The sequence below is a fragment of the Ammospiza caudacuta genome, chromosome 26 (genome assembly GCF_027887145.1).
Source record: "Ammospiza caudacuta isolate bAmmCau1 chromosome 26, bAmmCau1.pri, whole genome shotgun sequence".
Classification (NCBI taxonomy): domain Eukaryota; kingdom Metazoa; phylum Chordata; class Aves; order Passeriformes; family Passerellidae; genus Ammospiza; species Ammospiza caudacuta.
Genome location: NC_080618.1, coordinates 7,791,295 through 7,802,641, shown reverse-complemented (window position 1 = coordinate 7,802,641; position 11,347 = coordinate 7,791,295). Strand labels below are relative to the sequence as shown.

Below are 11,347 nucleotides of genomic sequence, written 5' to 3'. Positions count from 1 at the left end.
CTGCGCCGGCCGGCGTGCAGTGGTGGGGGGGGCCGGGCCCGGGGGCCGCTGTACGGGCCGGGGACCCCCGGCATGGCCGGGGAACTCTCACCACGGCCAGGACACCTTGTATGGCCCGGGGACACCCACCGTGGTTCATGGTCTCAGCCCTCATCGCGGCTTGGTGACTCTCACCACGGCTTCAGGACCCCAACCGTGCCCTGGGGGCCTCTGCCATGCCCTGGGACCACCACTGTATCGTGGAGAACCCCTTGCTCTGGGGCACCTCAGGCTTTTGGGGATATCCAGCCATGCGGGATGCCCAGCAGGGCACAGGAGGTGCTCTGGGAACTCTGCTTTTCTGGCAATTTCCTGGCAGTGAGTCATGGTGGTGCAGTCTCGGGCACGGGAGTGTGCAGGGCTGGATGGCACTTTCAGGAAGTGAAACGGGTGCCAGGAAAACACCCCAACAGCCCGAGTCCACGCAAGCCTGGCCACGCACATCCCCGGCCCTCCCAGCATGGCGCAATCTCCAGCACACCAGATGGATGTGAGGATGAGGAAGGCCCCTAAAGGCCATGTCTCTGAAGGCCATGTCCCCAGGTCACAAGAAACTGAGCGGACAGCAGTGTTATGAGTAGAAAAGTTGTCCATTTATTAAAGGTTACAGAGTTCACAAGCCAACTGCTGCCACATTGGAGTTCTAACTATTTGTTGTTAATAATTTCATGTTGTAATCCTCTGTTGTTAATAGTTTTCCTTTAATTACCTGTTCCTGATGGTTAGTAATGCCCCTTTGGCACCCGGGACTACCAAGAGGAGGGGACATCGGGGTTGGCATGCAAATGAGGAAACCCCTCACCAAATCTAGCAGGAAAAACCCCTAAAAAACCCAAGACACGGTGGAATTAAGAGATCAAAGTGATGCCTAGACGTGAGGAACAGAATCCAGTATCCGCTAAGACCCTTTTTACCCCTCACCCTAACCTAAAAGATGTTGGCTAGAAAGAGGACCTCGAATGTCAAACCCAAAGATTGGGACTCCTCTGGTGTTCTGAAGCCTCAGCTCTGCCTTCAGACCAGCAGACACAGCTGCACTCTTTTTCCTCCTCCGTGCCGCTCCTGGGAGCTGCAGCGGTGTGAGCGCAAACTGTCGGTTCTCCCCACCCAAGCTGATTTTTAATAAAGGCATTAAAAAGGAGAAAGATCTCCTTCCCTATTTATTTCAGCAGGGTCCTGCACCCACTGGTGTTGGGGCAGTGCGGACAAGAGGGGTGACATAGGAGGCACAGCTGACCGTGGCACCGGGGGTCTGGGCAGTACGGGAGGAAGCAGTGGGGAAATGGTGGAGAGGCAGCGCTTGCATCACCGGCCACGTCCGGGACACCCACAGTCCCCGGCCCTGACAGTGTTGTCCCAGCTGGGCTGGGGCTGGCGCTGGGACTGGGGTCGGAGCTGGCTCTGACTCCAATTCCCTGCTGTGTCAACCAAATGGCAGATCGGCACATGGTCACAGGGCCCACACATCAACGCCAAACACCCCTCCGCTCTCTGCCCCACACACCAGCCCTGGAGCATCCTTCTGCTGTGCCCCACAACCCAGCTCTGGATAATCCCCAGCTCTGACCCATATCTGGTCCTGGAGTATCCCCTGCTCTGCTCCATGCTCTGCCTCCCCACTGCACTGCTTGGGGGCAACCAGCCCCCCTCAGCCCTCCAGTCTCAACAGAGCAATTGGGCAAAACCAGGCATTGCGAAACCTGGAAATCCCACTCTGACGGTGCTTCCTTCTACAGGCTCTTGAAAAGCAGCTGCGCTGACGCTGGGCTCAGAGAGCAGCCAAGCAGCACTGCAGGCAGGACAGGCAGGAGCAGGCAAGCGCCTCAGAAGTTTGCAGGTGCTGTGAAGTCGCAGCCCAGGACTCTTCAGTCAGTAGCGGCAATGGCATTCGTCCCTGACTTGGACATGCTGGAGAGCAGCAGGTAAGAACAGACATGCCAGAGAGGACTTTGGGGATGTGAGGCTGCATTCCTGACCCTGACTTCACTACGTCCCTTTGCCTTTCAGCCTGAATGAGGAGACGTTGTATGGCCCCAGCTGTCTGTGCCTGCAGAAGGTAAGGCTGTGGTGGTGGGAGTGGTGGGGTCCATGTTGTATGGAAGCCAGGCTCTCACCCTACATCCCCTTTCTTCCGCAGAAGACCCGGCTGGACTTGGAGGGGACATCGCCTGGGGTGGGCATCCAGGTGACAGTGACAAAAGGACCCCTTTCCAGGACCTTTCGCCAGGCTGCTGTCCTGGTGGTGGCTGTGACCAAGCTCTTGAAGCAGCCGGCACGCAAGGACTTTGCAGACAGTGACCTTGGCAGCTTCTTGGATGATATTTTCGGTATGAGGGTGATGTCAGGGCTGGCACCCCAGCCAGAGGGTATTGTTGGGGGACATTCTTGGACCTGAGAGCAGCATCCTCCTGACTGTCTCTCTCCCCACAGAGCCTGTCTCCTTCCAGTGCATCAAGGGCAGTTATACCAGGGCACCCGTTTTCCGCTACACTCGCTCCCAGTCCTTTGACATCCTGGACATTGACCACAAGTGCTTCGTACTGGAGTCACCCACCCAGCTGGTGGCCCTGCACCTACAGGGACCCTCTGCTGGACAGAAAGGTGAGAGCACATGGTCCCATCCCAATGTCCCTGTCCCCAAACCCTGGACCACCCAGGAGCCACTCCACAAGCCCAGGAGCACCCCTTTACCTGTCCCTTCTCTCTGCAGTGAAGCTCAACATTGCTCTGTACCGTCCCCGGTCATCGCAGGGCGCTCCAGGCTCTGGGAGGGTGCCGGTGGCCTTGGGCATCAAGGGCTACCAGCTCTACATGTCATGTGTGATGAGTGGCACCAAGCCCGTGCTGCAGCTGGAGGTGAGCAAGGGGTCCCAGCAGTCTGTCCTCTGTGGGGCTGGGGGCTCCATTCCACCTTTGTCTTGGTTCAGGGCAAATTTTGGAGAGAACTTTTAATTTTTAACTCATAAAGTCAACCTATGGACAACCTTGACCACCATTTCACCCCTCTGGCTGTAGGAAGCTGACATCAGGAGGGATATTGAGAGCGTGGAGCTGACCCGCTTCATCTTCTACCGCCTAGACAGCCCAGCTGAGGGGACCACACGCTTCGAGTCAGCCGCCTTCCCTGGCTGGTTCATCTGCACATCCCTGCAGCCCCGCCAGCCCGTGGGCATCACCAACACCCCAGACCAGGTGAACATCGCTACCTACGAGCTGAGCAGGCACTGAAGACCCTGCACCAACCCAACCCAACCGGCAGTCACCGGTTTTCAGGCTGTATGTACTAAGTACAACCCCTGGGACACAACCTCCCTCCTCATCTATTTCATGTGAAATAGCAGCTCCGGGCCCCATGGGCTCGAGCCATCCCAGATTATATATATGTATTTATTTATTGTGTTTTCCCATTGCTTTGGTACTTACTTGTTGTACCCCTTATTTATTTTTGCTTTTAACTTGTATGTGGATGGAGGTGGAAATAAAAAGATTTCTAGGACAGCATGGCTCAGCTCATTACTCATGGGGGATGGAGTCACGGATGGGAAAATCCGTCTGCTTTGGCTGCTTTTTGGGTGAAAATCCAGGGCATGGGGGGCCACCCCACAGCCCAGGGACCACCGTGACCCATGCAGGACCCTCCACTACTCTGTCTCCATGCCCGCACCACAGCTGGGAGGTGACAGAGGTGGGCATCTCATAGTGGAACCCTGGCAGCTGCCTGAAACTGTCACCTCTGCCCCAGCTATGGCCAGCAAATGGCATGGTGGGCCACAGTGCAGCAGGACAACGAGTAGCATGGCATTACAAGGCGTGGCATGATATCACACAGTACCATGTGGAGCGCTATATAATACAATGTCACATCACACCATGTCTTATCATGTGGTCAAACATTGGTGGTTGACCACATTGGTGGTTTGGTGGTAGTGATCACAGCATCCCAGAAATCTCATTTCTGGTAAAATGACCACAGATAGATACCTATTCTGTGCCAAAATCTCCCCCCTACATCTGAGGGGCAGCAAGAGCAGTCAGGGGAATGTGTACAAGGCAGCCCGCTCCTGCGGGGAAGCCTCAGGGGCTTTTGGGCGGATATGAACTCAAGCCCTCCAGCTCTGTCACTTCAGGCAAAGCCTTGTTCCTCCGGAAGAGGAAGCGAGTCTCCTCCTCAGCAGCCAGGATCTCACTGAGGGCTGACACCACAGGGTCATGGTCCTTTAGCATCTCTGGGTAGCGACTCCGAGCCCTCTCAGTCCGCAGGGAGCGCCGCACAGGAGTTAGAAATTTAAATTCTCCGTGTTCAGGCAATTCCCTTCCTCTGTGGAGAGAAGAGCCTCAGGTAAACCCTGCAGAGGACCACGGGCATGCAAGGGTGTGTGCTGCCTGGAGCAGGAGGCTCAGCCTTACCTGGTTGCTGATGTAACCAGCAGCTTGACTGAGGCAGGGAGGGAGGTCATGTGCCTCCCCACCAGGCCTGGAGTTGTTTCTAGAGGATGCCTCTCAGCGGGACAAGGTGTGGTAGGCACCCGAGGAGTGACTTCTTCTACCTTTGCTCCTGGCAGAAAAAGAAAAGTGTTGTTGTTATATTTCTAGAGTCCCATACCTTCCTTTGGTGTTTTCTTATGGCTGTAGATCTTCACAGCACAGACTCCTTCTTCTGCATGTTGCTCCTTCTTAGTCAGGGCACCCACACGGCTCTCCCTGACTGGCCAACCCACCCCCTTTTATCCCAGCTACCCTCACTAGCCACAGCTGCAGCCCAATGAAGGACATTGCAGCTGCAGCCCATCAAGATCAACTGGGACCTACCAGGGCAAGGCCTATAGACAGATATTGAAGTACAATACAGATATTTTACTGGGACTCAAAGGCCACCTCTGCTACAGAAAAAGGCAGCACAGTTGCAGCACTGGCTAGGGGCTACACCTCGGCACTCTGGACAGGGGCAAGGTGCCTGCCTGCAGAGGCTTGCAGGGCCAGGACCCTCCCAAGCTCAGGCAGAAGAACAGTGTCCCATTTTTCAGATCAGGATTCCAGAGTTTCACCACACTCCTTAAGAGAGACACGAGGTGCTGGGACAGACTGTAAACCGTGTTGCCTCCAGGCTTGCAACACCAGGGAGCGCCCATGCTCATCAACCCCACAATGCTCAGGTTACCTGCCAGTTTCTGGCCTGCATCCTTCAAAACATTGAGAGCAGTTTCTCGGAGATCTTCAACTGGCTGCAGGAAAAGCAGAACATGGGTCAGGGCAGGTCTGGCATGGGAATGGAGACCTGTTGTAATCTTCTCAGCAGTGTCGTTGTAACTTCTCTGCCGGAGCTCCTCTCCAGCCCTCTCTGAATGTCACAACCCCTTTTATCCTAGCTACCTCCACGGGCTACAGCTGCTGCCCAATCAAGAACATCACAACTACAACCCATTTACAATAACTAGGATCAGGACAATACAATACAGAGATCACTGCCATACATATGTTTACAATACATATATTTAATCAGGCCCCCACAGAGACCAGAGTTAGAGATGAATGGGAGGAAAGGCTTTTGCTGCTCAGCCTGTGCTGGGGATAGGAAGAGGCTGCAGTATTCCCCTTTGCCCAGTGGGATCCATCAGCACCCAGCTGGCCAGGTGCCCACCCTGCATGGGCACATCCTGCAGCACAGAATGGGACTGGCAGCTCTAAAAGACTTTTTCACCAGTGACTAATGCTGCTAAACTAATTTCAAAACCCAGCCCCTGGATCTTGTGGAACCCTTCCAGAGCAGAGGCAGGGAACACTCACCTCAGCCCCAGCGCTGACTGCTTCTCTGTACAGTTGCAACACATCAAAGGGGCCACTCCGGGCCAGCAGCTTTGCTTGGCAGATCCAGAATTTGGCAAATTTCTCTGCCTGGGGCACAAGGGACAGCACTGTTGAGATCTCCTCCGCATGGACACCCTGCAAGGAGAAGGGTAATGGTCCGAAGAAAGGTGTCCGTGGCATGGATGAGTGTGTGCACCAGGAGGAAGCAGACCGTGCCTGACCACAGCTCACAGCACACTCCAGGAGGAGGCCCTCAAAAGTCTGGCTTTGCAAATCTCCTATCTCTCCCTTGGATAATTTGGTCTAGTATTCCAGAGGGGTGTCAAAGGAGAGAATGCAGTGCTGGCATAATTGGGGGCAGTAAACCATGGAGCAGGGCTAGTGGTCTGTGTTGGTCTGGTCTCTGCCTTCTCCCAGTCAGCTCACTATTGTATTCATATTGCTGTTATTATATTTCTAGAGTCCCATACCTTATGAGCAGTTCTTCCCAGCAGTGTTGTCCCTGCTTCTTCCCCAGGGCTCCTCCAAGGCTCTCCCTGAGCAGAAAGCCCAGCCCCTTTTATCCCAGTTATCTTCATTTCCTACAGCTGCAGCCCAATTAAGTACATCACAGCTGGAGCTCATTTAGAACAACTAGGATTGGGGCACAGCCACTTACACAATGCATATATTTTACAAGGACTCCTACTACAGCTCACTGCCTGCCTTTGGCCTACCCATAACTTTATGAGCACTTGTATTTTCCTATGTTTCCCCTCTTGCCACTGAACACTCGTTACCAACCCCTCTTAGCTACAGGAGGAAATGGCCTCGTCCCCGGGCACGCTTCAGGAGAGGAGAAGCTCATTCAAGCAGCTCCTTCCCTATTCTCACCTCCTCAATGAGCTGCAGGCACTCAGTTAATATGCTGTTTGCCTGGGCTCGGAAGTGCTGCTCTTGTTCCTCGGTTGGCTTGCCCTTTCTGCAGGATGGTATCACCGCCTGCTTCTGAAGCAACCTCATCGGCGGCCGCTTGTATATCCTGCCTTTGGCTGCCAACCACTCCTCCAGCTGTTCCCTGTCCAAGGACAGAGAAATCACAGTTACCACAGCAGACGGTGTCCTCGGAGTCTTCCTTTAGCCAACTTCAGCTGCTTAAAAAGAATCAGTATATTTATCTCAGAAACACAACTGAGTTCTAGGACTGGGAGAGGAAGTCACACTCAAGCCAAAGCCTTGAGGCTGGAGCAGGAGAGTGGCCACACAACTCTCCTTGCACTTACTGAAGTGGTGGGAGAGAAACCCAGGGTGCCACCCAACATTATCCCCAACCTCTTCTTTTTCAGGCCATCAACCCCCCCACAAGCTTTTGCTCATAAAAGACTTTGGACTCCATTTCCAGCAGGATGGTGCTGGCTCACTCAGAGCTGCCCCTTACCTGCGCTCATCTGTAGTCGCTGGAGTCCTTGGAACAGGCCAAGCATGCATGCCACATGCCTTTGGCAGCTCTGGTTTAAGCTGCAAAGGCTGGTTACTTGTATTTTGTGACATGCTTCTTTATTTTTGCAAGGCTTTCCTGTATTTATTCAGAGCTGGGTCTTCTTTAGTCTGATGGTTCTATAAAAGAGACACACAAAACTCAGGATGAAAACCTTCCAAACATTCCTCCTTCCCCCAACCAAGTTCCCAAGGCATCACAGTAAGACAAAACCTTGGACTCTCAATTCAGTTGCCTGAGACCCTCAGATCACCAACTCTCAGTCCATCACCACCCTTCAGATAATCAATTCTCAGTTCATCAAGAGGAGAGGAGTCCTTCTTGTGCCATAGGCTTCCCCTGGAAACCCAGTTGAAACTTTGTGTGTTACCATGTCACTCGTGGCACTGCCCGGAGAACATCTGCCATCCTGACATCTTCTGTCCACGTCCATGCTCTCACCACTGCACACGGACCAGAGCTGCTTCCAGGGTTTTCCTTTTAAGGGTGCTTTGTCCAGTTCCAAAAAGAGCACAGTCTCTCCCCTTTGGGACACCTGCCCCCCCACAAATTTCACCCTCTGGGGCCGAGGGGTCTCAACACTGAACTCTCTTGGCTCTGAGCCATTGCCTCCCCCTGGATGCAGTCTCTGTGTCACAGGAAACATGATTCTGTCCATGGCTATACAAGAAAAGTCCAGCCAAAGGCCACTCCATCATCTCCTGCCACCTAGAATTCTTCTCAACTTCTCTTGGACATCTTTCACTTGCACAAACTTGCATCACACTTGCCCATTTCCTGCTATTCATCCCTATCTCTCTTCTCATTTAGGAGGAGGATCAGCATTTGTAAGGTTTCAGTCATCCAAGAAAAGGGTTAAAAATCTCAAGCTCTGCCTGTCCAGAACTCCCACGCGGCCCTGCCGAGCGCACCCTCCCCTTCTCCTTCTCAGCCGACCTGCTATCAAATTCCAGGGTGGCACAGGCACAGGCACGGGCTCTCCCTGTCTCTCTCTCCTGGGTGGGGATGGCTGCCCGATGACTCTCCAACGACTCTCCACCCTTCCATCCTGCAAGGGCCTCTTCACCTCCCCTCTCTGTCCGAGGCCCTACCTCACCCGGCCGCACGGCTTCCCCACCTGCGCCCGGCCCGCAGCTGCGCAGGGCAGCTCTGAACCTTTCCCTGACCGGAACCAAAGACAGCTTTCCTGGGAGTCCTCTGCTTCTGACCTCCGTGTTCTCACAGGCCTTTCCATGTCCTCAGTGGCCACTGGGAGAGTTATGCCTCTCTCTGTTCAGAGGATATGTGATTGCCACATGGCAAAGCAGCTGTCAACAGAACGATAACACAACAGCCACCGGGACACAGGCAAAGGAGCAGTCTCCCAAACTGAAACTCCTAACTAAGCTAAACTCCTTTGAAAAACACCTAGTTTGATTAATTGTCAGCTATTTAGCAATCTGTGATATGTCCCCCATTTGGAGTCAGGATCTCGTGACCCTGACTTGGGGATGTGGCTTTCAAAGTTTTCTGAATTGCAGCCAGGATGAAAAATTGTTATGACTAAAGTACGTTCTCTTGTGACCCTATTAAGCAGTGATCCTGAGTGTGACCTTCTGAGCTCTCTTGGACTGCTGGGGGCTGTGACCAGCATCTCCTGCTGAGTGAGCCAGCAAACTCTCACATTTGCTGTACTTGGAGGAACATTTGTGTTCTGGTTTCAGATTGATTGGTTTTAGATTTTAGCTTGCTTTTTCTCTATGTGCTTTAACCATCCAGTAAGTAAAGTGAAGCTTGACAATGAATTTTGTTGTGCTTTCACTTTAATATTAAACCTGCTTTGGCCTTTGCCAGTCATTCTTTAAGCAACCACTCACTTAAAGCATGAAAGATTCAAAAGCTTCCTACTTACATGCTTGAGTTTAGAGACCGTCCTGAGGGTGAAGTCGGTTGATTCGTCCAGTGCTTTAAAAGGGTCTGTAAAAGTCCAACAAGTTACCAGGTTATTTAACAAATTATCAGGCTATTTATCAGCCATAAAAAAAAGCAGAGGAATTAAGTATCTAACCCACTGCTGGTTGTCTGAGACACAGGAGCTTAGGAGCAGCTTTTAGAAATCAAAAACCTGTCACGGAGTACTACGACATACTATTAATTTTCTTTTGTGTGGCATCAGAAAAGCAAGCCACTAACATCCAAGGTTGTCACAAAACTTCTATGGACAACAAAATTAACCAAAATGATTCCTTGTTGAAGATTGCCATGCAAGATATTTTCGATTACCATCTGTATGGCAGATTATCTTTGTCAAGTGGGCAGTTTGCTTTATCTCTCTCTTTGAATGACCACAATCATATCTCCCTGGGAGGGGACATCTGCTGCTAACATACTATTGAATGCCACTGCATGACTGTAAGAACTATAACATCCCATTGGGAGATCTGAGCCCAGAGGGAGGAGCCAAGCATTGCTATCCACATATAATTCAGAAGTTTTTGAATCACCAGCACGGCTTAGTCCCTGGGATTCCCCAGAGGAACAGCTGCCTTCTCTTCTTCCCCTGGATCTTCAGAGGAAGAATACATCCTTTTCTGCAGATCCCCTTGCTCCAACAGAACCACCCCTGACCCTGCAGGAGGGCTGAGCCACAATTCCAATGGGACTGCTGCCAACACCCTGATCCACAGGGTGTCAGGTTGGGTTCTGACTCTGTCAGTGTTGTTCTAGTGTACTGCACTGTTTATTTTATCCTTTTTTTTTTTTTCGTATTAAAGAACTGTTATTTTCTGCTCCCACATTTTTGCCTGAGAGCCCCTTAACTTAAACTTTATAGCAATTCGGAGGGATGGGGAGGGTTTACATTCTCCATTTCAGGAGAGGCTCCTGCCTTCCTTAGCAGGCACCTGTCTTTCCAAACCAAGACATTCCTGCAGGCAGTGGTCTGGCAGGTAGTGGGTTTGGAGGTTCCCAGACTGCCAGAGCCAGGAGCTGAGATAAGAAAGTTTCAGAGTTACATAAAATATGCAGAAGAGACACCATCAGCCACTGGGAAACGCCAGCACTCAAACCATTCCTTTGCTTCTGCTGCCAGTAACGACAGACTGGTGCCAGGGTAGAGCCCAGACAGGAGCTGGTTCTTTGTACACAGGCCAGAGAAGGTAGACACTGGTCAGTGGGGAGAGCCAGCTATACCTCAGACCTTTACATATTATCTCATCCAAGCCCAACATCCTCCTAACTTACTTGGCACTTGTGCATTTCAGCCTTTCCTTGGCTACTTGGCAGTTCTGCAGCTGGCTCCTCAGTTTGCTGCAAAGAGATGGCAGGAAATGCATTGCACACAGGACAGTCTCAGTATTTAAGAACTCATGACATTGGATTTCTGTTACTCTCAAACACTACATTGCACACCTCCCTGCCTGGGGAGCCTGGCAATGCTGTTCCCAGGAACTCCCTTGCACATGATATTGCCCAGAGGCTCGTTGCCACTTAAGCTTCCTGACCTTCACAGTGTGATGCCACTCAACCCCTCAGCTGGGCAGGGCTCAGTTTGCAGAAGGAAAGGCTTCCACTGAGCCCAAGAGCAGCACGACCCTCCAGCACACTCCCACTCCTCCCAGACCGCGTCCCTGGGCCCGTTTCGTGGGCACCTGCCGCGGATTCACACATCGTTACTCACACCGCCCGCCCTCAGCAGCTTCCCACCGGCCCATCTGTGCCCCTTCTGCGCTCCCACAGAACTCGGGCCTCCCCACAAGGTACCCGCCCCACGGGGTCCGCAGCTCCGCCGCACCGCAGGTCCGGCTAGCTCCGTTCTCCGCCCCCACGGCCCCTGGGCCACCCGCACCCCCAGCACCGGGACCCCTCAGACCCCGCTCCGAGGCTCCCGCTCCGAGAGTCCCTCACCCGAGGCTCACTCACCCGCCGCTCCCGCCCGCTCCATCCCGGGCGCCGCCGCCGAACGGCCGCCGGCACTCCCGACAACCTTCGCGCTGCCGTTATTAGCCACCGCCTTCTTCAAAGCGACCAATGAGGAGAGCCAAGCGC

At 53.0% G+C, this 11,347-nt stretch overlaps 2 protein-coding genes across 7 annotated transcripts; one reads left to right on the top strand and one right to left on the bottom strand.

Moving 5' to 3' along the window:
- Positions 1-618: 618 nt before the first annotated feature.
- Positions 619-11,266, bottom strand: LOC131568265 (cytoskeleton-associated protein 2-like). 6 transcript variants are annotated; one of them, XM_058820252.1, is made up of 9 exons: positions 11,222-11,266; positions 10,544-10,609; positions 9,213-9,277; positions 7,262-7,440; positions 6,718-6,901; positions 5,824-5,979; positions 5,198-5,261; positions 4,447-4,594; positions 619-4,357 (listed from the first exon to the last, which is right to left on the bottom strand). In XM_058820252.1, exons 4-9 carry the CDS (start codon positions 7,372-7,374, stop codon positions 4,114-4,116), a joined length of 909 nt encoding a protein of 302 aa, XP_058676235.1. In that variant the 5' UTR covers positions 7,375-7,440; positions 9,213-9,277; positions 10,544-10,609; positions 11,222-11,266; the 3' UTR covers positions 619-4,113. The 6 variants fall into 6 exon arrangements, with proteins under 6 accessions (XP_058676235.1, XP_058676238.1, XP_058676237.1 ...); XM_058820255.1 differs by having other exon boundaries at positions 5,824-5,931; XM_058820254.1 differs by lacking the exon at positions 10,544-10,609 and having other exon boundaries at positions 11,222-11,263.
- On the top strand, positions 1,921-3,528 carry IL1B (interleukin 1 beta). Its single transcript, XM_058820097.1, has 6 exons — positions 1,921-1,961; positions 2,047-2,095; positions 2,177-2,366; positions 2,470-2,640; positions 2,750-2,895; positions 3,055-3,528. Exons 1-6 carry the CDS (start codon positions 1,921-1,923, stop codon positions 3,265-3,267), a joined length of 810 nt encoding a protein of 269 aa, XP_058676080.1. The 3' UTR covers positions 3,268-3,528.
- Positions 11,267-11,347: the final 81 nt, after the last annotated feature.